The 25,639-nt window shown below is 46.4% G+C and overlaps 1 protein-coding gene across 4 annotated transcripts in view; it reads left to right on the top strand.

Moving 5' to 3' along the window:
- PTK2B (protein tyrosine kinase 2 beta) overlaps positions 1-25,639 on the top strand; it is a 135,359-nt gene that overhangs the window by 74,126 nt on the left and 35,594 nt on the right. For all 4 annotated transcript variants that reach the window (XM_064585352.1, XM_045880054.3, XM_064585353.1 and 1 more), the window contains one exon: positions 2,156-2,399. In XM_064585352.1, coding sequence (XP_064441422.1) covers positions 2,193-2,399 — 207 coding nt within the window. In that variant the 5' untranslated portion in view covers positions 2,156-2,192. The remainder of the gene's footprint in view (positions 1-2,155; positions 2,400-25,639) is intronic.

Below are 25,639 nucleotides of genomic sequence, written 5' to 3'. Positions count from 1 at the left end.
GCGCACGAGTGTGTGTGTGCATGTGCCTATCTCTACGACCAGAGTGTATACTCTTTAGGGGCGGGACACCCTACCCTCATCTTTACATCCTATAGCAGATCTGTCATCATCCCATCTAATACCCCTTGGGCCTTGACATTCCAGTATTCTCCTGCTTACTTCTGCCTACCAGCATCTGCATCTTTGTGCCTGAGGACTTTCTCTGGCTCCCAAGTCCAATCTGCCCTTGTGCAGAACTGGCTGGAAATGCTGGGAATGACGGCTGTAAGAGGGGTGTATAAATACCCCAGAAACCCCCTCCCCTCCCCTCCCTGGGTGGAGTAGCTCCGCAGCATGTCCTGGCTCCCAGAGTTCCCAGCAGGACTGCCCTGCAGCTGCCCAAGTGGTAACTCTATTGATAACCCTCCTTTGGCGGTCTTCCCTTCCCTGTCACGCATTTCCCCCCTCCTCAGTGAGCTTCCTGGGGTTGCTTCTCAAGCTATTTCCTCTGGACTCCTTCTTCAGGGTGTGGGGAAACTGAGATACACACTCAGCACCTAGCAGAGTATTGGCACACAGGACATGTTCAGTCGATATTTATTGAAAAATGACATGGATACTTCTAGAATATACATATTAACCTCTAAAATAAGGCCAACTGGATATTCTTTTCTCCATCTGTCTTGTCCCAAATTCTGGACTCAGACTGGTGCTGTGCCCATTGTCTGCCTGCCCCTGATGGAAGGGGCATGCCCTGCTCCTTCCCTGGCCCTCACAGCATCTCCTTCATGCCCTCATAATACACACCGCCTGTTGAAAAGGAACAGCTCCTTGTAGCCAATGACTGTCTCCATCTTCCCTTCTGGTGTCCAACACAGTGTGAATGGGTGAACATAACTGGTTCCACTTCTAAAATATTTGCCTCTACATCTGTGTGTTCACATTCCAGCTCCATCCTTTGGCCCCCAGCTCCTGGTCTAACACGGTCCCCCTAGAACCTCAGTCTCTTGTTAGAAAGGAGATCATTTTTCTGTAAGAATGGATTCAGAATGAGAGCTAAGGTTAGTCTAGAAAGGTGGCCCCCAGGCCCAGGCTAAATGTTAGAAAAATCCTTGGAAACATAAAAATACCAATGCCAGGCCTCCCCACACGCCAACTCCGAGGCCATCTCTGGTCACAGGGCCTGGATTTAGGCTTTCTTAAAAGCTTCCCGGCTGGGGGGGGGGGGGGGGGGGAGGGGCGGTCCTAATGTGGAGCCAAGCTTGACACCACGAATCATCAGATAAAACTTCCTACTGTTTCCTTGGGGCGCTCCTGCTTTAGACCAGTGAGGAGTAAACCCCACAGGGTTGAGTTGGATCAAGAGGACAGGACCCATTTTGTGGGGACTCAGGGAGAACTGAAGATTCCTGGAATTCTTATCGTCGATATAAGTGTCAACCAAACTGTCATCCAAACTGGGCTGGGTGTTCTAGGGGGCCCAGCCCAACCCTCTCCCACCTGACAGAAAGACCTCCCAAATTGGGCTGCAGGAGTGCTGTCCCCCTTGAATCCTCCTGTGTGCCATGAACGATGTGCTATAGGATGAGTTCCTGTGGGACCGAGGCCTCCTGCCTCAAAAGTTCGGGCTGGCAGCCGCGGGTGGGGGCAGACAAAGCCATCAGCTGATGGACTGGCCCCCACCTGGGCCATTTCCTGCCTTGTCCATTCCAGCTCCCCCCAGGCCACCCATTCTCCCCTTCTGCTTCTTCTCTTGTCCCTGTTTCTCTCCTGCTATTTTCTAGTGTCTAACTCTTTGCTTTTTCTGCTCAGCTGTGCCTTGGAACCATGCTGCGGCCGCCCCCTCTCACAGCTGCCTTTGCAAAGTGTGGGCCTCTTGCCTTGGAGCCCAGTGTGGGAGGAGAAATGTGATGGAGAGAGGGGGCTTCTAGAAGAGAAAGCACACAGCCTGGGAGCTCGAGGGCCGGGTTTCAGACCCGGATGTTTATCCAAACTGCTCCTTTGTGCTTCAGCTTCCCCCGGTCCATAAAGCTGTATGCCTTGAAGGGGAGTTTTTGAGAATGGGGGAATGTGTGGTTTGCTAGGTCCTGGAGCTCGGTGGGTGCCGTCCCTGGGGCACGAGGCATGTGGGCCTCCTCGGACTCATTTCAGGGCTGTCCCTCTGCTGTCTCCACAGGACTGCAATGTGCAGGTGCTAGCTGCCGCCCGAGAGGATGTCTGGGGTGTCCGAGCCCCTGAGCCGAGTGAAGGTGGGCACGTTACGTCGGCCTTCTGAAGGCCCTCCAGAGCCCATGGTGGTGGTGCCAGTCGATGTGGAAAAGGAAGACGTGCGGATCCTCAAGGTCTGCTTCTATAGCAACAGCTTCAACCCTGGGAAGAACTTTAAACTGGTTAAATGCACTGTGCAGACCGAGATCCAGGTAAGTGTGGCAGGCAGGACCTGCTCTCTTCATTTGTCTGTCTCTCCTTCTTCTTCCTGGGCAGCTGGGCAGCCCTCCTTCAGCCTTGCAGGCTCTCCTGCATCCGCTCCCTGGGCTGGGGACACCTGAAGAGACGTTCTTAGCCTGCAAGTCCAGGTCTCCTCTCCAGGATTCTGCAACCAACCTCATGGGGGTAGGGGGGGTAGGCAGATTTTAGAGGCTTCATGTGAGCCCCAGATCATTTGCCTTGTCTTTGATTCAACTCATTTCAACTCATTAAAGATTTATGACATTTGGAGCTCTGCGAGGGATGTAAGAGCCTTCACCCTCAAGGAGTTTATGCTCTGATAGAATGGGGATTCGAGATATACACAAGTGATTGCATTGAAAATAGAGCAAAAACGTCTTAAGACATGTGCTTGGCACTTAGAGAAAGGAAGTGGGAGGATGATAATGAACTAGAGATGCCCTAGACCAGGTGGATGGTTGCCAGGTCCTTTATGAGGCAAGACTTCCATTGGCTTATTCTCATCCAGGACCATGGAAACTGTTTTGTGGGTTTGGGTGCCCAACGTCATCACAGCACCTAGATACCAGGAAGCCAGTTCACCTTAAGCAAATCTATAAGAATTTGTCATTAAAAGCAGAGTTACAATACACTGATTGTTTTTTTATTATTATTTACTTGAGAGAGAGAGTGCATGAGTGGGAGTGGGAGTGGGAGTGGGAGGGGCAGAGGCAGAGGGAGAAGCAGACTCCCCGCTGAGCAGGGAGCCTGACATGGGGCTCAATCCCAGGACCCTGAGATCATGACCTGAGCCAAAGGCAGACGCTTAACCGACTGAGTCACTCAGGTGCCCCTACACTGATTGATTTTAAACACTTGTATTTATTGAACAATTACTATGTACAGCCTAGATCCATCCCTCAGCATGCATTACCTCCTTGGATCCTCCCAACAGCCCCATGAGACAACGAGGATATCCTTTCCCACTGCCCAGAGTATCCCTTTCTGATGTCCAAGGAAACCAAACAGGTTTTCAAAAGGTGGCTTGATGGATTTATCATTTGAACAAAAGAAGCAGAGGACTTTCAGGAAAACTAACCACATTTGAGAAAGCTGGATGAACTATTTCAAATCCCTTCATCACCAATCCTTCCCCTGTCCCAAAGGTCAGTATCCCTCATACTCAGGGAGTGTCTCTTCTAGTCGGCAGTCTCTCCACCTGTTCATCTGTCTCCTTAGCCGTCTTCCATCTATTACAGTGCATGCCGTGCTTCAATACACCAGAGCAGAATGTAATTGATTAGGCCACCGCCTTGGCCAATTATCATAATAGATCATGGTTCGGTCACTCCGTTTCCTGTCATTGATTTGATAAGGGTCTCGTTTGCGCATCTTATGGTTTCAGACATGTAGATAGAGTTGTGCCCTGAGAGTAAGCTCTGTGCACCTTCTTCCTCCCTTCCAGGGATGTGTTTTCATATCTTCTTAGCTGTCTACTTTTTGAGACTTCCTTTGGCTATATCATCTTCACAGATAGCTGATGACATCCACTGTGGGTTTTACTAGTTTAATTTTCAGAAGTTAACCTGCTTTCCAAGTTTGGAGGCACCTCCCTGACCTTTTATGCTAAAAACCTGCGAGCATCTAGTCGGCCCAGATTAGGACTTGTTCTACGGAATTACAGCAAAAAAGGACCCAAAAGGATAGGTACTTTCCAAGAGGAGGGAACAGCAAGAACAAAAGCAGGGAGGCTGCTAAACAGTGAGTAGTTCGGTTGGGGTAATATGAGTAATATTTAGAAAAGTGTCAAAGTCAAGATCAGAAAGGAAAGTTGATGGCAGATAAGAGAAGACCTAGAATGTTAAGTTGAGAAATTTGGACATGAACAGGCACTCAGGAGAGACACAGTTTTTAAGCAGGAGAGAGGCTTTTCTGGAGCTGATGACTTGCTGAGTGCATAAGAGGAAAAAAAATAACAGTGGTCCTACAGAAAAGGCAATGAGACCCAAGCTTAAGAAGAGCAGCTAGTACTCAAGGCATTATCTGGGTGTCAGAACAAAGGTGAAAAGAACAAAGAAAGAAATGATAGCCTTCTAAGAAGTTATGTCCAAGCCTTAGATTTTCCTATTTCCAATCTGTCCTTCAGGCAAACAGCCATGGCTTTAAAGCCACCTAGACCCTGAGCCAGATACTGCTCCACCCTTATTGGTTATATGACCATAGGACCAATACTTGACCACCCTGGCTTCAGTCTTCTCACTTGGGCATTATGCCCACCTGTGGCTATGTTGTAAGGGTTAGAGGTGGTAGATGAGAAGCACCTAGCTTATCATAGGAGCTCGATCATTGAAAACTATTGATTGCCTGAGTGCTGGGTCATTTCCCCACTCAGGAATCTCCAAGGACTTTTCATTGCTCATAGAATAAAGTTCAAATTGTCTTCTGTTAGTGTGTATCCACATATCTGTCCTATTTTCAAATAGAGAAGTAAGATGATCAGATTGGTGTTTTCAAACAGTATATAATGTTCTGCAAGATGTTAAGAAGTATGTCCAGGAGAATGGGTTTTAGGGTCAAGGAAGTTTGGGAAATGCTTGATTAAACAATTCCAAACAGACCCTTTGTGACAGGACTTCTCAGAACTTTAAATATGCTGATATGCATGGTGGATCACTAAGAAAGGGCCACAGAGGGGATGTTTTCTGAACTAAGCCATTTTTTATTTGCCTGAGAAACCCTTCTTTTTGAAAGGTGGACCACTAGTTCTCTGGAAAATCATTTAAGAATCTGTTTTCCCTAAACTTTGACAGCAGTACAGAAAGGGCAAGAGAAAGGAAAAGCTGGAGACAGGAGATGGATTAGGGAGCCGTGGCCATAGTGCAGGCGGGAAATGATGAGGGCCTGAACTAAGGGAGTGGCATTGGAACAAAGACAAGCAACACATCTGAGTGCACCTAAGGAGGCAGAGTTAAGAGAATTTGATGATTAAATGGAGGTAGGGAGGGAGAGAAAGGAAGGAGAAAAGAATGACTCAAGCTTTTGCTTCGGTAACTGACTGGGTGTTGGGGCCACTCATTGAATACCAACAGAGACAGGAAGGGCGTTCTGAGATTTCAGCTTTACATGTGTTGTGTTTGAAGTGTTTGTGAAACACCCCCATGGAGGCACACGGGCCTGGAGCTCAGGAGGGAGGAAGGACCCAGTGAGAAGGATTTGGGAGTCATTATGCAATGGATACCATGTGAATGGATGGGATCACCCACAGAAGGGTAAGTAGAGTAAGTGAAAAAGAGTTGCAATTTGGAAACCCTGGGAAAGCAACTTCTAGGAGGCTGATAGAGAAAAGGGGGCAGATGAGGGAAAAAGAAGAATTATCCAGGGAAAGATGAAAAGAACCAAGAGAACAGGCAACGGACACAAAGGCAGAGGAAATTTTGCGGAAAGAGTGGTTAACGGTGTCAGACGCTCAGAAAGGTCAAGTGAGATAAGGCTAAAAAATAGGTTCATTGGCTTCAGTAACAGGTGCCATGATCTTTTGCTGGGCACGTTCAGTGGAAAGATGGGGGGCAGAAGCCATTGTAAAGTTGGTTGGAGAGTGGAGACAGTGCGTATAACCAACATTTCAGAGAGGTTTTGATCATAAAGGGAAGGAAAGAAGAGAAGGCAAGAGGAACAGTGTTAGCAGCATATTTCCAGCATAAGATATATAGGCAGAAGACAGCAGATGAAAGAATGAGGAAGAGGGAGTTGTCAAGAATGGCAACCCTGGTTCAGGTAGACAGGACCTCGAAGGTCCTGGAATGAGAAGGTACATGGCAGGTTTGAGGCTAAGAGATGCCCAAGTTTGGTTATTTAAACTATGCTAAAAATTTTTAGTTTCATCCATCTTTTGTGGGAAGCCAGTGACATAGTTTAAACATATGAGTGACATGAGATTGCATTTTTAAAAGATCACTTGAGTTACATAGTGGAAAATAGATTGGAAGAAGGCAAGAATGGTTGTGGGGAGATGTTAGGTGGCTGTTGCAGTGATCCAGATAAGAGATGATGGTAACTTAGCCATAAAGGTCACGATGATGATGATCTTAGTGATGATATGTTGATGATGGTGATGGTGGTCGTGATGGTAGTGTTGATAGTGGTGATGATGTTTGTGATGGTATTGGTGGTGAGGGTGGTGGTGATGGTGAGGATTGATGATGATGGTGATGGTGAGGACTGATGATGATGGTGATGGTGAGGATTGATGATGGTGGTGGAGATGATGATGGTGATGGTGAGGATTGATGATGATGATGATGATGGTGCGAATTGATGATGGTGGTGGAGATGATGATGGTGATGGTGAGGATTAATGATGATGATGATGATGATGGTGAGGATTGATGATGGTGGTGGAGATGATGATGGTGATGGTGATGGTGAGGATTGATGGTGGTGGTGGAGATGATGATGGTGAGGATTGATGATGATGGTGATGGTGAGGATTGATGGTGGTGGTGGAGATGATGATGATGATGGTGAGGATTGATGATGATGATGATGGTGAGGATTGATGGTGGTGGTGGAGATGATGATGATGATGGTGAGGATTGATGGTGGTGGTGGAGATGATGATGGTGATGGTGAGGATTGATGACGGTGGGGGAGATGATGATGGTGATGGTGAGGATTGATGATGGTGGTGGTGGTAATGATAATGATGATAATGATGGTGGGGATGATGATTGTGGTGGTGGTAGTGGTAATGATAGCAGCTAGCACTTTTGAAAGCACATCATATGTATTATCTTATTGACTTCTCAAAAGAACTCTATGAAGCACATACTAAATTATCTCCATTTCGTATAAGGAAACAAGGTGCAGAGTAGTTCAGCAAATTGCTAGTATTTAGTGGGGGCTGTCTTCAAACCCAGTCAGCCCGCCTCCAGAGCCTGCACTCTTAACCACCATGATCTATGGAAAGAAGTGATTATAACCCAGAGAATTTAGGAGATGTAAATGAAAGGTTTTGCTGATGGACCGGAGATGTGGGAATGAAGAAGAGGGAGGTGTGAAGAATGGCAGCCCTGGTTCAGGTGAACAGGGTCCCCCTCCCTAAGATGAAGAACATTTGAGGAAAAGCCAGTTGGAGAGGGGAGCAGTTCACAAGTTCAGTTTTGGACCTGTCAAGGGCAGTTAAGATGCTCTAATATTTTCACATGAAAATGTGGAGTAGACTTTTTGATACATGATTCTGGAGGAGAGAACAGGTCTGGAGATGGACATTTGAGTGTTGTCAGCGTCTGGGTGGTGGTTGGAGCCCCAGCTATGGGTGGTGAGATCATTAATGAAAGCGTCCTGAATAACGTCATGGTCCATTCCACAAATATTTTGTGGAGTACCCCATGTACCTGGCACGATCCTGGTTATGGCCTGGGGGTATTATCATCATACTCCAAAACAGAATGAGCTTGACATTGACTCACACTGATGAATGAATCTTTACAAGAGGCAAGTGTTCTGACAGGGAGAAGGGGGGTCTGTGAGAGCATAAAATACAAAAGAGTTTGGTCTAAACGTCAAGGAACATCTTTGCTCTTCAGGGCCTGTTTGTGAATTCTGTGTCCAGCTGCATACAGGTCCAGATCCAGCTTCTGTGCCTGAGACTCTTGGGCCCCTGCCACCCTCTGACTCCTTCATGTACCCTCCTTCCCTAGCAGAGCTTTGTGCTTTGACGGGTTTTTCTACTTCCAGGTCCTGTCTTCTTTCACCATCCTCCCTGTGCTCAGCTAGCCAAGCACTTGTCCTTCCATAAGAACATGTCTGAAATGCTGACACCCCCACTTAGCTGTGTCTGATTCAGTAGAAGTGACAGAGAATCACTTTTGGCACAGGCCATGGTATAGCACCTCTCCCAAACAGAGTTACTGCATGTGCACTTGCTGATTTCATGTTTTTCTTCTTACTCTCAACGGCTTTCTATGAGAATGTAATTGCCTTGTGATGTTTTCTCCGGGCTGTTAAAAGCTCTGTAAACAACGCTGGTCCTTGTGCCTAGGATCCCACAGAAATCAGACAGGTGTTGAAGGGAACTGAGCAAGTGCCAGATGAGAAATGTATTTTGCTCTTCTTCATTTTCCAGTTCCCTTTTGTTTGAGATTCATAGGAAATTGTGTTTGTTTGGGAGCTCTGAATCTCTGTTGCAAGTGGAGGCTTATATCATTATATCCTTCTCCAACATGCTAATTTGCTTGTCTGGGAAAGAGGTTAAGATAACACTTTGTAAACAACTAGCAGAGTGCTACCCAGACATGCCCACACAGGGCATCTCTCTTTGACTCTTAATAGTTTCTCCTTCATTCCCGTTCTCCCTCTCTCTCTCTCTCCTGCTTTCCCCCTCCCTTCCCCTTTCTCCTTCCCTTCCTCTCTCATTCTTTTCCATGTAGGTTGACCTTACATGCTGATTTGTGTCAGACGGTCCTGGTTTACACACCCTGTCCAAAGATGATTATGAACGGTGCTCCTGCCAATCTCAAGAGCATCATGATTCAGAGGATAAATTACATGGTCACCTACTTCTACTTCTAAGTGCCACATTCACTCCTCTCTTTGCCTGGCATACTGACTTGCTGGCTCATGGCGTTTTTCTCTCTCTGGCTGATGTCGGCTGACCCACTCTCTGCATGGGCCTGTCTGTTCATCATGGGACTTCTGTGTCTCACACAGGAGGGCCTCAAGCAGAGAAGTAGGTACTTGTCTGTGATCGGGTGTGGTTAGGAGGGTGCTGGGGGGGGAGGGGAACCCCACCTCCAAAATCCTCTTCCTCGGCTGGCCTCTATCATGCTGAAAAGCCATGTTCAAGATTCATCCTCGTTTTGTCCTGAAGCGTCCCTCTGCTAAGAATCCACATTGACATCCCCAGGAAGGACGGAGCCTGAGCCAACCTTTGCCCTGCCCTTTGCACCAGCTGTGTCCTGCCCCTCAAAGCAAGGCTTCCAGGCTGCGGGGTTGGCCTGTGGTGCTTCTTGCCTGGTGTGTGAGCAAGGCAGAATCCGGCCCCAAGTGAAGCCTGTTCTGCACACACTTGTACTCACTGGCCTGCCCTATAAATCCAGGGGTCATTTTTTTTTTCAAGATTTTATTTATTTGAGAGAGAGAGCGTGGGCATGCACATGATCAGGGGGAGGAGGGGCAGAGGCAGAGGGACAATCAGACTCCCCATTGAGCAGGGAGCCCCATGCGGGGCTCCATCCCAGGACCCTGGGATCATGACCTGAGCCGAAGGCAGATGCTTAACCGACTGAGCCACCCAGGCGCCCCAACAGTAGTCACTATATATACAATACATTGAAGAATATTCTCAGAAAGGCACATTTCAGATCTTGAGACCCATTGTCCCTGGCCGATACTTAATTAGTTTCAAGTTTAAACCTATCACTTAACCAGACACAGGGGGCTATGGACTGAATGTTTCTGTTCCCCTGCAACCCCACACATTCGTATGTTGAAACCCTAACCTCCAGCGGAATGGGATTAGGAGATGAGGCCTTGGGGAGGTGATTAGGTTTAGATGAAGTCATGAAGGTGGGGCCCCCAGGATGAGATTAGTGTCCTTTCAAGAAGAGGAAGAGACCAGAACTCTGCCCGCCATCTGTGAGCCAGGAAGAGAGCTCTCACCAAGAATCGAATCTACTGGCACCTTGATCTTGGACTTCCAGCCCCTGGAACTGTGAGACATAAATGCATGCAGTCTGCGGCACTCGGTTACATCAGCCCAAATTGACTACAACATGGAGCCAGCAGCTCCATGCACCCAGAGGAGGTCTTCAGCGGGAAGTTCACGGTCTCCAGTTCTTTGTTTCCAGAACAATCCCTGCTGCCCTCCTTCAGATGTCTCTAGGAGCAAGACCACAAGGTTGCGATGCGAGAGGAAGGGAAGGCATGATTACCTGTCCTGGGAAGTTGCTGTTTCTCAAAAAAAAGGTTGCCCTAAGAAGAATAAACAGAGCCACGCAAGGCTAGCCCGCCATATGTGAGGACCGTCCCTGAAAACCTGAGGGGGAAAGAGTCCAGCCAGGAGACCACAAATCGTTACCACAGAGCCACTCACAGTGGTACCAAAAAGCAGGCCCGTGGGCAAGCACCTCCTCCTTTGTGCACCCCCTCCCCACTTCCTGTGCGTGCCTCCCGGCCGGCCCAGCCACCCACAGACACCTGCAGAGGCCAGCGCCAGGCGACACGCCGAGTTCTGAGCCTCTCTGTATTTATCTGCATGCCTACATTCATTATATCGACAAATTCGCAGGCAGGTGCCTATGCTTATGTTTCTATTTTTTTTTTTTAAAGATTTTATTATTATTTTTTTTTGACAGAGACACAGAGAGAGAGGGAACACAAGCAGGGGGAGTGGGAGAGGGAGAAGCAGGCTCTCCGCTGAGCAGAGAGCCTGATGCGGGGCTCGATCCCAGGACCCTGGGATCATGACCTGAGCCGAAGGCAGACGCCTAACGACTGAGCCACCCAGGCGCCCCAAGGTTACGTTTCTATTTTTAATCCTGCAGTTGCATTGCTGAATGCCCCTGTTAGATAGAGGCTTTTGTCCCATCAAAGTGAACGCTCTCAGAGTGATAAGTAATGCTAACTTTTATTATTCTTCAGTCCCTTTTTAAAAATTATCCCTTAGGTGTGTTGAGAACTGGGGACTTGTAGAGCTATTGTATTTGTTTCCTAGGGCTGTAGTAACCAGTTACCCACAAACCCCGGGGGCTTTAAACAATAGAGATGTGTTCTTTCACGGTTCTGGAGGCCCGAAGTCCCATATCAAAGGGTTGGCGGGACTCGAAGGCAGAATCTTCCCTCGCCTCTTGGGGCTTCTGGGGCTCCAGGCTTCCTTGGCTTAGGGCTGGAGGACTCCAGTGTCTGCCCCTACCTTCATGACCCCTTCTGCTCTCCTCTCCATGTGCCTTTCTTCAGTGTGTCTTTTAGAAGGACACCTGTCATTGAATTTAGGAGCCACCCAGAGAGTCTAGAGTGATCTCCTCTTGAGATCCTTAACTTAAGTACATCGGCAAAGCCCCTTTTTCCAAATGAGGTTGCATTCACAGGTTCTGGGGGTTAGGGCATGGACTATCTTTTTGGGGTCATCATTCAGCCCTTTGCAGCCATCAGTTAGGATCACAGTGTCTGTCGCTGGTACCCCCATTCCGGTGTACAGAGACCCATGTGTACAGGATGCAGGTGAGTGTGAGCACTTTGCACACATAAGCATGCCCATGCTGAAACGAGGCTAGTTGTTGGGAAATGACACAGAACAGGGGCTGGTGCCACTTTTCCCCACTGCTGTCCGGGATCCTCAGTCTCTGGGCAGCCTGTGGCTGGCCTATGCCCTGGTAGGATGTTTCCTGTGACGCCATCAGGCTATGTGACACCACAGGCCGGTCCCTTGACCGGAGCTCATCCAGTCATGTGACTTGAAATTGGTGACCGACTTTGTAGCGCCGGTTCCAGGACCTCCTCCCGTGCCTCCGGCTCACGCATCCACCTGCCGGCTTGCTGTCTCCACTGAACAGCTGACTTGCGCAGGGAGGATCACACTCAGAATCCCCTCCTCAGCTCTGCTTCTCTTCCCGTCTTTCCCAGCTCCCGTAACTGCAGCTCTGTTCTCTCTGTTGATCGTGTCTCAGGCTGTAGACCTCAGGGTCATTCTTGAATTCTTTCTTTCTCTCACACTCTGTATTTAGTCCATCAGGAAATCCTGTCAACCCTGCCATCAAAACACACCCGGATTCTGACCAGTTCCTTCTCACCACCTGTCACCCAGAATGACACTCTGGCCTTCTCACTGCTTCTGCCCGCTGCGGTCCATTCTGCAAGGAGCGACGGCGGGGACTCTTTAAAACATCGGTCAGCTAGAGAGATATGTTTGAGGTATAGGTTAGAGCATATTTCACTGCTCTCATTTATTTATTTATTTTTCTCACCACTCTCCTTTAAAGATTTGTTCATTTTTGAGAGAGAGAGTGAGAGTGGGGGGAGGGGGGCAGGACGGAGGGAGAGGGAGAGAGAGAATCTCAAGCAGAGTCCCCACTGAGTGCGGAGCCTGATGGCAGGATCAATCTCACAACCCTGAGATCATGACCTGAGCTGACACCGCGAGTCCAGTGCTTAACCAACTGAGCCACCCAGTTGCCCATCACCGCTCTCCTTTAAACTCTCCAATGGCTACCTGTCTCACTCAAAATAAAATCCAAAGTCTTACCCCAGCCTACAACGGATGTTGACAAACAATGGCCTGCAAGCCAAATATGGCCCACCACCCATTTTTGTAAATAAAGTTTTATTGGGACACAGCCACACTCACTTGTTTACATATTGTCTACAGCTTTTGAGCTACAACAGCCGAGTTGAGTAGGTGCGATAGAGACCATGTAGCCCTCAAGCCTAAACTATTTACAGTCTGGACTTTTACAGAAAAGGTTTGCCAAGCCCTGGCCTACCTCTCTCTGACTTTTCCTCCTGTCACTTTCCCCAGGGCTCTCCACCTCAGCCCCCCAGCCTCTTCACAGTTGCTCAAATGCACCAAGCATGCTGGGCTGCACATCTTAGGGACTCCGTATGATATGATTTCTTTGCTTGGAAGGCTCTGTCTTCATAAACCACCCTTCTCTCTCTTATTTCCTTTGGGGATCATTCAAATGCCCCTTTATCAGAGAGGACTTTGCTGGCCATCCCCATGTGAAATAGCAGCCCCCTCTCATCCTGGTACCTGTATCTGCTTTGTCTGTCTTCTTAACACTTAGTAGAACCTGAGATATTATTATACGTATATTTTGTTTAACACCGCCCCGCAGTAGAAAATAAGCTCTAGGAGAGAGGGACTTGTTTTTGTTTCCCCGATTTGCTGAATTAATTAATGAATAGTTGTTTAACAATGGATGGATGGTTGCATGGATGGATGATGGATTCCAGTTATAAAGCCAACAGAGATTTACTGGCTAGAATTCTGTGTCTCAATTCCAAATTCCAGCAGGGAAGAGAGAGCTTCTGATAGATCTGGTGTCTACAGGGGGTAATGTCTTTGGCCTGTGGCAGTAAATGCCCAAGAGGTACTGTAAATAGGGCCAGCAGACTGGTTCATATAACCACTACCATGGTCTTCCTACATGAGGCAGATGATCTGAGTCAGCAGGAAGTTTTTTTTTTTAAGATTTTATTTATTTATTTGTCAGAGAGAGAGAGAGCACAAGCAGGGGGGCGGCAGGCAGAGGTAGAGGGAGAAGCAGGCTCCCCGCTGAGCAAGGAGCCCCACGCAGGACTCAATCCCAGGAGCCTGGGATCACAACCCAAGCCGAAGGCAGCCACTTAACTGACTGAGCTACTCAGGCATCCCAGCCAGGGAGTTTTTAAATACCGGTTTTCCAAGTCCCATCCCAAATTCACTGAATTAGAATCTCTGGGTACTGGGACTGGTTGCTGCCTCAAAGGACTCACCTCTGCCTGCGGAATATCCATCTGGCTCACATTCCCTCGAGGAGGTTTATCAGAATCACTTGGATGGTGGGGAGCCCCAGGGTATGAGGTCATGTTACAGGGTTTAGGAATTCACAAGATACTCAGAGATTTGAAGGATCTATGAAAGAGTGGCAGGAGAAGGCTGGATGGGGCAAAAGAGAAGAGAAAGTCTGTGAGTGGGCATCAGATGTTAGAGGTGGCACCATCGTGCTCCCATTAAGCCTACCACACTTGACAGGCTGCATAGTAACTGCCACTTGTCCGTCTCTAAACAGAGGTGGCCTCTTGGAGAGCGGGAACTATGTCCTATTCACCATTATATCCCCAGTGCCTACAGAGAGCCTAACACAAAGTAGATGTTTGTGGAATGAATGAATGAACGAACGAATGAACTAATGCCTAGAGAGTACTCAAATGAGATCAGTAATCTTCCAGGTCCCTTGATATAAAGACCAAATAGGAAGTTGACTGGAAGGCAGATTGGCCTTCATAAATAACAGTGTGTAGGAGGGGTAATAGAATTTCAGCTGGCTTAAAATAGAATTCCCTGTGTCATCTTGGGCAAGTCTCTTGACCTCTCTGGGTCTCACTTTCTTCATTTAAAAACAGAGTCAAATTAAGTGATCTCTAAGTTTCCTTAAGGCTCCAAAGTTCCAGCCTAAGATTTATGGGCTCAATGAACATTTGAACATTTGAATGTCTGTATAATTAGAGATTATATTTTTGTGGCTACATCAGTGAGGTCTGCTTTCTAGGATCTAACAGGCAAAATATCTGTTCAACTTCATTTTCATCAGGACCTCAGTGAATTTTGGCCATTCTTCTTCAGTCTGGCTCTGTGGAATTTACTGTCTAGCCAGCATTTTAATTTTAGAGTTTTATATTTTACAAGGAGTTTATTCACCCCTTAAAAGCTGATCCCATATATAGGGTATGAGGTCTCATGAGCCAAGCACATAGGCATAAACTAGGGCATTTGTCTCAGGCTGGAAGATGATGTCTGCTCCCACCATTTAAGTATGATTTTGTTATGCCTAATCTGCACAACCAAGTCTATTATAACAGCTGATCTAAAACATTTATTTTTGAAGAGATTTTTTTTACAACTCTAAAATGAATTTATGAACGATATACATGAAAGGAAAGCGAGTGACCAGCACCTCTCATGAACAGAGATGCAAACATCTCCAAAAAGATGTTAGCAGATGGAATCCAACAGTTTATAAAATAAATGCATGTTCATCCGATATTAATAATAGCTTTTTATTTAGCACTGCTATTCACAGCCACTATGCTAAACTCTTCACTTGTATCCCCTCATTTAATCCTCACGAGAACTCCAGGAGATAGGAAAATGTTTACATTTTACAAATATGGAATCCAGGGTAGAGAAATTAATTTGTCCAAAGTCACAAAGCGAATCAGAAATGAAATAGTTCTGACTCCTGAGGCCATCCTCTGAACCACTACATTGTATACAAAAGTTCAAACACAGGAAACCTGGAAAAACAAAAACGTATGTGTGGATATGCTCCACCCCAAAACAGCACTGTTCACATTTTAATGTACTTCATTCTGGATTTGTTTGTTTCAGTTTCTAGCCGCTACCGTTCTTTGTATATGGTTTCATGTCCTATACCTCCCATTTATAACAATAGAAGTATTTTCCAGAAGTTTCCAAGCTCCTTAGACAGTTTTTTAAAACCAGCAAATAAACCCTGTGTGGCCCTCCCATTATTTCCAGGGTCCTTTCAAACTATTTCGATTGGCTGCTTGCTGGGGGGGATTTTGCTACTTAAAAAATGTCTACAATGCGTTTCTGAGTACACAGGGTATTTCTGTATTTTGAGTCATTTCTTCAGTACCTGCTTTGTCCTGGTCTGCTCTGGGTGCTATAACAAAATACCACAGACTAGGCGGCTTAAACAACTGGAAATTTATTTCTCATGGTTCCAGAGGCTGGAAGTCCAAGATTATGGTTGGGTTCTTGCGACGGTCCTCTCCCAGACCTGCAGAGGGCCACTGTTTTGCTGCGTCCTTACATGGCAGAGAGCGATAAAGAGATCTCGTCTCCCTCTTGTCTCTCTTAAGGGCACTAATCTCATTCATGAGGCTTTTCAAGAACAGAACCCTTTTTGGATTGTCACATTGTCATCATAGTCAGGATGAGTGGGCCACGGGGCGAGGCATTCACTGGGCGGCAGCCTTGGGTGTTGAATGGTACCACACCGCCCAGAATCATCGAGCCCCGAGTGCCAGGTGCGCCCATTGAGACTCACGGGTGTGAGTTATGAAGCGTTACAGTGACATGAGCGCCCGGGACCCATCCCCCTGGGTGAGAAATAAAATGTCACCAATCATGTTGAAGTGACCCGTATGACGCTACATGCCACACACGAATCATAAAATCATTCCTTAAAGGGGCATTTTAGTAGGGGGACTGTTTTGCAGAAGTACATGAAGTCCACCTGGTACTTTCCCATAATGACCTTCACTCCTCCCAAACCTCAGCTGGGCATCAAGAGCCCTTCCTTGGGGCGTATTAGTAAATCCAAACATTTGACAGAACAGTCTTCTTTTTAACACAATATTTTTATTTCTCAGAGACACCTCTTATGTTCTGTTCAAGTCGTTTAAAGAGAAGGCGTCTTGTTGCCTTTTTGACCTGTTTTGTGCGCTTCCTCAGAGCTTTACTACCTGCTGTACAGGGAAAAGGAAGGAGCCTGCTGTAGTGAGCTCTCGCCTTGGGGCCATAAAACCCTTCGTGGCTTTCCTACTCCAAGCAGAAGGAAGTCCTTTCTCTCTGCATCATTTCTTCCCAGCCAACTTCTTACCTGACCATGACCTGACATCCTACAAGGCTCATTTATCACACTTCAGCCTCCTGCTGCTGCTAATACTGGCTTCAGCTTGGAAACGAGATCAGAAATGACTTTCTTCAGTCATTTGTGCAGCGCTCAATGGCTGTTGGGATACTGGCAACCATGGCGCCTTTCTCTTACCTCCGCCACTGCCGTGGGGGTGTGTCTCCAAAGGTTCCCGCTCAGGCAGGGAGAATCTGAGGAGCTTCTGGCCCAGGCACCCTTGGACTCCATTTCAGGCTCTCAAATTTATATCTCAGTTATAGACTTCTTGAGTCAATTAATCCAACTCCCCAAGTTGGCCTGCCTCTTCTGATCCCATGCCTCTGCCTTCTCCTTTGCCTGCCCATCATGATCATGGTCACCATCTACTGAGACCTATTCTGTGCCAACCACGGTGCCAAGCTCTTTACATTTCTGTAACCCACATAAAGCTGGCTGGCTTGCTTTCTCCTTGAGGCCAAGCTCAGGACAGTGTCACATTCCAAGCGATATTAGTCTATCCTCTAAAAAGAAGTGAAAATCTTATTCTCTTCAGGAGAAAAACACCATTGGGGCTTCACTTTCAAGATCACAAAATTTTTTAAGATTCTCATACTTATTTCTTAATATCCATTTGGGTTGGCTGCTGTCCAGAAACATCTTTACTTGCATTTTCGGATTCCTGAATTCTGGCCTGTACAGACTCTTCTCTTTCTCCCCGTATTGTTCTTTTCAAGATCTGTTCTTGTTCTTCCTTCAGGTCATTCTTTGCTTCTTTCAGTGTAAGTCAAATCCACCTGGATTGAGACCTCTCCAATTTTATCCTCCCCATCACCAAATTTATGCTACAGGGGTGCAAGAGTTGGGTGGTGCACAGAAACCTCTTAGAAGATGAAGGACGGGATAGTTAGCATGCTTATCATTTAACATCTGCTCTTTTTATTTACACCACATGCTATCTTACCTAGTCCCGCCAAAAAATACCCCACACTGAAGGGGTATTTTTCCCTTTTTACAGATAAGGAAATGAGGTTAGGTGACCTGGCCAAGACCACACAGCCATGGCTGCATCCAATAGACACCAAAGCCTGTGGTGTTGTTAATCACCACACTCCTGATCTCTTGAACATTTTTGACCATGGGTCACTGTCCTTTGTAACCCCAGGTTGTTACCCAGACAGCCGACTCCTGTTCATTTACTCATTCATTCTTTCTTCAAATATCTGTGCCAAGCACTGTGCTCAGAGTAGGAGATGATATTGCATGTTGGATTTGGCTTCTGACCTTGGACTTGAAAGGCTAGAAAGGCCAACATAGACAAATGTCTTCGTTGTAACTAGTAAACGTCTGTGTCAGTTTCTTAGGACTGCCTTAACAAAGTACCACAAGTGTGGTAACTGAAAACATCAAAAAGTCATTGTCTCACAGTTTTGGAGGCTAGAAGTCCAAGATCAAGGTGTTGGCAGAGCCCTGCTCCCTCTAAAACTTGTAGGTGCCTCTTTTTAGTTTCTAGAGGTTTGCGGGCCATCTTTTGGCATTCCAAGGAAGGCCCATAGACGTATCACTCAAATCCCAGCACCTTCTCCCTGTGTGCATGTCTCCTTCTATATCCAAATTTCCCCTTCTTATAAGGACACCAGTCATATTGGATTAGGGCCCACCCTAATGACCTCATTTTAACTTGATTAGTCTGTAAAGACCGTATTTCCAAATAAGATCACATTCTAAGGTATGGCGGTTAGGATTTCAACACATCTTTTGGGGGGCACACAATTCAACCCATAACAGTATCTGACCAGATGTGGGTGCACAGTTCTTTGGGGACCCAGGGCAGAAAACAAACCCTATCAATCCAAGTCAGGGCCAACCTCACGGTGCTGACTGGCCCCCAAAGCTCACCAGGAGGAGAACAGAGAGAGAGGGGAGCCAGGAGGCCTCTAGGTAGGAAGAGCATGCTGTGCTTGGCGAGGGAGGATGGAACTGACAGCACATCATGGATGAGAGTGGGAGATGAGACTTCTATGCCTCAGGCTAAAGAGTTTGCATCCTATCCTAGCACACAGCAAATGAGAGCCAGTGTGGTTTTCAGCAAAAGTCATCTGTTTATATTTGCCCTCACTCTCAAAATGGATTCTTTATAGATAGAATTTAAGCAGGACTTTTTCAAACTACGGCTTTAATTTATTCAAACTGTAAATTCAGTCATCTTTAAAAAGAGGAAGAGGAGCATTGTGCCTTCCTTAGGGGACGCCTGGGTGGCTCAGTCAGTTAAGCATCTGCCTTCGGCTCAGGTCATGATCTCAGGGTCCTGGGATTGAGCCCCAGGTTGGGCTCCCTGCTCAGTAGGGAGCCTGCTTCTCCCTCTCCCTTCCCCCCACCCATTCGTGCTCTCTCTCTCTCTTTCTCTCAAATAAATAAATAAAATCTTAAAAAAAAAAAAAGAGGAGCATTGTGCCTTCCTTAGAACAAAGAGTAAGGAGAATGAGTGAGATCAAGCCAGGAAAGCAATGTGAAGGCCAGTGCCCTGGGTGGGGTCCCACGAAGCAGACCGTGCACTGTGGGTTTGCACGCAGGAAGTGCATCCGTTCATACTCTCATGAAACTCACCTGGGGAAGTGACCAAAACTGGACTGGGCAGAGCGGAAGGGTGGGCTGCGATGTGGCCAGTGGCCACAGGGAGCTCTGGTGCTCAGATGAAAAGACAGGGCCTTAAAGCCCCTGAAGTGACCGGTCACCAGATGCAGGCTGTCCCCAGTAAGGGCTATGACCCGAGTCGAGGCATGGGCGATTTGGATGGGGGCGCCAGGCTGTGAACTCAGTTGTTTCTAAAAACTAGCCAGCCACTGACATGAATATATTTAATAAGCTCAAACAACAACAACAACAACAACAACAACAAAAGTAGGTGTTTTGTTTAAAAAAAAAATAGGTGAACCTGAGAAAATCATGAGACTACTAAAGAAGTGATAAAAACTGTGACTGAGGTATAAAGATAGACCTTTAGATCAAAGGAACAGAAAAAGACACCAGAAACAGCCCAACACATATAATCACTTAATGTTAGATACCCTTGTGAAAACAAGTTAACTTCAAGCTGTACCTCACACTATATACAAAAATCTATTTCACATAGAAAAAAGAAAAAATGTGACCGAGTACCAATAAAGGAGAGAGAAAGTGGCCTGAGTACTTGATTTCTTGGGTGACCTCTTTCTTTGGGGAAATAAATGATCCTGGACGTGGGACAGCATTCAGTCCTGTCCCTTCGTTGTTTCTAACTTCTTACAAGAGGAAATACCAGAGAATCGAGAGACAAAGGTGGTTTGGGGTCTTCAGGATATTTGATAAAGCAAATAAGTCAGTGGTAGCTAAGCAGGAAGAAAAGCCATAGAAATTCCACTGCATGCAAGGTGTGGGCCAGGGGCGTCTGAGGGCTTGTTTCTCAGTCACTCTCACAAGGGCAGAGGTAACAGTTTCCCTATCGCAAAAAAAAAATAAAATAAAATAAAATAAATACATTCTGGGCTTATCTAAATAATAAGTGATAAAATTAAGACAGCTTTTTTTTCCTCTTATGTTACATATGGCAATTTAGTGACTAGGCAAACATCTCAAACTGTTGTTCCTAAAAAGTGATTTATTGATAGAGAAAGGTGTACTGACTCATTAATGACAATTTATGAGCCGTGGGCAGAGGGCTGGTTTTGCTGTTCCCACCATTTGCTTGAGAAGCCCTATGAAGAGCAGAGGAGAGGTAGTAAAGGGAGGGGGGCAGGGCTGATACAAAAGCCCCCTCCATGAGATCTTGTCAAACCTTCTAGTTCCTCTTCTTTTAAACTGATTACCCACCCCCACTCTGGGGCCCCTCAAGTGAAGCCACTTTCTTCCTTCTACCCTAAATAGAAGCTCTTTGAGTCCGGGGGCCTCTGTGTGTGAACTGGGGCTCCCCACAGTGCTTTGCAAAGTGAGCACGTCATAGGAAATTGCTGATGGTTTGAGTGAAGGAAGCCTTCAGTGGCTTCATATGACAAGGATAGTGAACAGCAGGGAGGGGACCGGCTTGGGGAGCTTGTCATCCTACTAAAGTGTATGTCAGAACCGGGCTGGTGTGACTCCAAAGTGCATGCTCTGTGTCCCCTGTGATGGGCAGCCTTGTTTCTCCCCACCTGTGCCTGACAGATCTGCACACTTTGCGGTGCAGTTTTTTGTTTTTTTTTTTTAAAGATTTTATCTATTTGACAGAGAGAGACACAGCGAGAGAGGGAACACAAGCAGGGGGAGTGGGAGAGGGAGAAGCAGGCTTCCCGCTGTGCAGGGAGCCCAATGTGGGGCTCAGTCCCAGAATTCTGGGATCATGACCTGAGCCGAAGGCAGACGCCCAATGACTGAGCCACCCAGGCGCCCCGCGGTGCAGTTCTGACACCTGGTAATTCTGGACCTGGCACAGACTTGGCAGGTTGAGAGCCCAGTGCTCCCACCAGACAGCTCTCCTCAAAACACAGTCACAAGCTCCAGGCTCCCCAGACCACCTGCAATTCTTGATCGACTGGCTACCAATTTGGGGGTTCCTGCTACCCAGCCCCCAGGTTCGTTAATTTGCTAGAATGACTGGAGGAACTAAAGAAAGTGCTATCCCAGCGATGACAGCTTTATTACAAAAGATGCAAATCAGGACCAGCTAAATGAAGAGATGCATGGGATGAAGTGTAAAAGGGCCCCAAACACGAAGTTTCCGTGTCCTTAGGACGCATCACCCTCGGGGCACGTCGATGTGCATCACAAACCAGGAAGCTCATGTGAACTGGAGTTTTTATTGGGGTTTCATTATGTAGGCAATCAGTTGATGGATTGATTGGTTGAACCATTGGCTGTGTAATTGAACTCTCCAGCTCTCTTCCTGTCCCTGGAAACCAAATATCATGTGGCTCAAAGTTCCAAACCTCTAATCACACAGCTGGTCCTTCCACCAAAGCGGGCCCCCATCCTGAGACTATCTAGCCCCCCCACCACTCACCTCATTAGCATAAACTCAGGTGTGGTCCGAGAGGCACCATGAACTACAAAGACACTACCACTGAGGAAATCCCAAGGGTTTAGAGGCTCCCACCCCAGACACAAGGACAAAGACCAGCCAAATTCTTTATTATAAGACATACTTTCATTAGTAACCAGGGAGATGATGGTGGTGGTAGATGGAAGTGCCTCTCTCCAGGAACTTCTGGTCTGCCCCTCTGGGAAAAATGCTCCTCCCGACCCCGTAGGAATCTGCCAGCACCAGGCAGCCTCCCAAATAATGCACTTTATGTTTAGAAAACACCCAACTTCTTCCTTACCGCAAGATGAAATCTATCTTCCCGTGAAAATCTGATGGACAGAGCCTCAATGAATTTCTACCCCAAGGACCTAAAATTACCCCACCACCCTTACAACAGAAATTGGCTGCTTTTTAGAAAGCAACCTAGGAAAATGTCTCCACAAGCTGTACCCTAGAGAGTTTCACCCACCACAGAGCAAAGAGTGGGATGCAGTCTGGCCCCTCACAGAGACTGTGAGTGGAAGAGAAGGGGCAAGACCTTGTCTGGCCTGAGAGAAATCTTACTCTTTACTTCTCATGTGCCTGCGAGTCTCCCTCACCAGAACCTCTCCGTTTATTTTGAAATTATTTTAAACTTATAAAAATGTTTAAAGAATGGTACAAAGAACTCCCATAGTGCCTTCACTCAGATTCTCCAGGAGTTGTGTAGCCGGCATGCCAGGGAGCAGACCAGGTTCGGTCAGTCGCTCGTCCCTCCGACAAAATCCACAGGCAGAGAAACAAGCGAAGGGATTTATTTCACTGAGGCCAACACTGGGAAGATAGCGGACTAGCGTCTCAAAGACTGCCTCCAAAGTGCTGAAAATACTTCTAGGTTAATGTAAGGAAAATGTGGGGCAAGGTGGGTGGGTACCGTGCAGGTGGGCAGTGAAGGTCAAGTGGACCACTGTCTTGGGGTCAGTCACGGGGTCTGGCTGGCTCAGGGCAGGTCCTATTGCTTAAGGGGGGTAGTTTCTGTTCCCATCACGGGATGCTTTGCCCACAGGGTCTTTTTCCTGAGTTAAGAGATAAGCTGGGGAGGGGGGAACGAGATCAGCTGGGAAGAAGGACTTAATTAGAAAGTTTGAAGTCGAAAAGGAGATAGTTAAGTCATCTCTAAGTTCAGATCTATCACATGCCATATTTAGTAGCTCTGTCTTTTTGGACACACACATGTCCATTGTCATTATTCTTTTCCTGATTTATTTGAAAGCAAGTCGCAGCAATACTACTCCATCACCCGAAATACTGCAGTGTTTATTCCCCGACAAGGACACTCTCCTACAGAACTAGCCTGCAGCCATCCAAAGGAGAAAGCCAAAACTGCTGGGACACTTATCTCTGAACCAGAATATCCATTCAAATTTCACCAACTGTCCTTCCAGTGTCTATTTTTTCTATCTGGCCCAGGAACCCACACTGTGTTTAGTCGTCATGTCTCTGTGGTCTCCTCCAGTGTAGAAGAGTTCCTCGGTCTGAAAGACAGCAGGGCTTTCCAAGGAGATGGAGCAAAGGGAACCCCCCCCCCCCCGCCCCTCCGCACTGTTGGCGGGAATGCAAACTGGTGCGGCCATTCTGGAAAAAACAATATGGAGCTTCCTCAAAAAGTTAAAAATAGAACTACCCTATGATCCAGCAATTCCACTTCTGGGTATTCATCAGAAGAAAATGAAAACACTAATTCGAAAAGATATATTCATCCCTGTGTTCATGGCAGCATTATTTACAATGGTCAAGATATGGAAGCAACCCAAGTGTCCATCCATAGATGAATGGATAAAGAAGAGGTGGTACATATACACAATGGAATATCACTCAGCTGTAAAAAAAAAAAAAAATGGAACCTTGCCATTTGCAATGACATGGCTGGAGCTAGAGTGTATTATGCTGAGTGAAGTAAGTCAGAGAAAGACAAATACTGTATGGTTTCACTTATATGTAGAATCTAACAAAGCTAACAAATCAAAACAAAACAAAAAGCCAAGCTTATAGATACAGAGAACAGATTGATGGTTGCCAGAGGGGAGATGCAGTGGGGAGTGGGCAAAATGGATGAAGGGGGTCAAAAGGTACAAACTTCCAGCTATAAAATAAATAAGTCATAGGATGTAGGGTACAGCATGATGACTATAGTCCATAATATGGTGCTATATATTTGAAAGTTGCTAAGAGATTAAATCTTAAAAGTTCTGATCACAGGAAAAAAATTTGTAATGATGTGTGGTGTTAGATGGTAACTAAAGTTATTGTGTGATAATTTCACAGTGTGAACAAATACTGAATCATGTTATATGCCTGAAACTAATATAATGTTATGTTAATTACACCTCAATTTAAAAAAAAAGGTAACAGTTACAAAAAAAAAGAAGAATACAGACCTTTTATTCTATAGGCCTCTGGGAAGACCCCTCACCCTGGGTCATATAACTAGACTTGGCCAGGAACTCTTGGCAGGAATCTCAGAAATGATGCTGCGCTCTTCTTGGTGCATCAAGGTGGGAGGCATGCTTTGTTTACCTGTTCTACGACTGGTGCTGTTAACCTTGATAACCTGATCATTTGTGTCTGCCAGGTATGTGTGTGTGTGTGTGTGTGTGTGTGTGTGTGTGTATGACTAGAGTCTGAGGGAAGATACACTGAGACTATGTCAATACCCTATTCATCATCAGACCTCCACTCTCCAGCTCTGTCATCCATTGATGAATCATGCCTGGACCAACCAACACTGAGTTTGTTGCCAAATGGTGATTTCCCATTTCCATCCTTTCTTCTACTACATTTACTAGTTGGCATTCTATTGTAATGAAGAATATTCCCTTCTGCCTCATTTGTTTATTTGTCTGTCTCAGATTCTGTTTTATTCAGTGGGATGTAATCCATTCCTATCATTATATTATATTATATATTTTTGTTTTTAGTTATTTTTATTTTTTACTATTCTTTATTTAAATTCAATTAACATATAGTGTATTATTAGTTTCAGAGGTAGAGTTCAGTGATTCATTTATTTATTTATTTGAGAAAGAGAGAGAGAGAGAACACACAGAGGGGAGGGGCACACTCCCCACTGAGTCCAGAGCCCGACACTTGGCTCTATCTCACGACCCTGAGATCATGGCCTGAGCCAAGATCCAGAGTCAGATGTTTAACCAGCTGAGCCACCCACGAGCACCCCCTGGGTCCTTTTAGTGGATAAGGGTATTTGGATACTAAGACTCAAAGTTTGGTTTGCAAATGACCATCTGGGTGTCTTTCAGTACATGTAAGTACACATAAGACTCTCAATGGTTCATGCTCACCCTCCTGTGTGCACCTAGGCTCCCATGCTCTCTCTCTCCAGGCCTTGAAAACCATGAGTTCTCACCAATTCTTTCAATTTCAATCCCTCACCTAAGGGTCCACTCTAGCCTTCTTCTCTCCATATTTCAAGTACTTTCTCCATCATTAAGAAGCCTATTTCCCATTATCTTTAATATATTTACTCTTTTGCTGGATCCCCCTGTAGGTGAACATTGTCTTCACCACACCAGCATCTCTGCCCCTGGCCCCACCTCCTCCTTTGCTCTGTTCCTGGCTTTGCAGCCAATGCCAACCCCTCTACCTCTGGACTTTGGCCTTGGTCATACCATGTGCTCCAAGGGGAGGAAAAAGTAAGAGACAAAAAGGTATAAGAGGACATCAGGATTTTGTTTTGTGTTTCAAAGCTTTTTTTGTTTTTATGAAAGCACCAGAATCTCCAATGGACCTCTAAAGGGAGCCTTCTGCCTCCTAACCCTCTTCCATTTGCAGAAGATACAGATTTATTCATTTATTTTTTTTATTC

This window comes from Mirounga angustirostris, unplaced genomic scaffold, assembly GCF_029215605.1.
Source record: "Mirounga angustirostris isolate CCGP_5_RB_7025 unplaced genomic scaffold, mMirAng1.0.hap1 SCAF_2, whole genome shotgun sequence".
Lineage (NCBI taxonomy): Eukaryota > Metazoa > Chordata > Mammalia > Carnivora > Phocidae > Mirounga > Mirounga angustirostris.
Note: the sequence above shows the minus strand (reverse complement) of the source record. Positions and strands in the feature narration are given on the sequence as shown.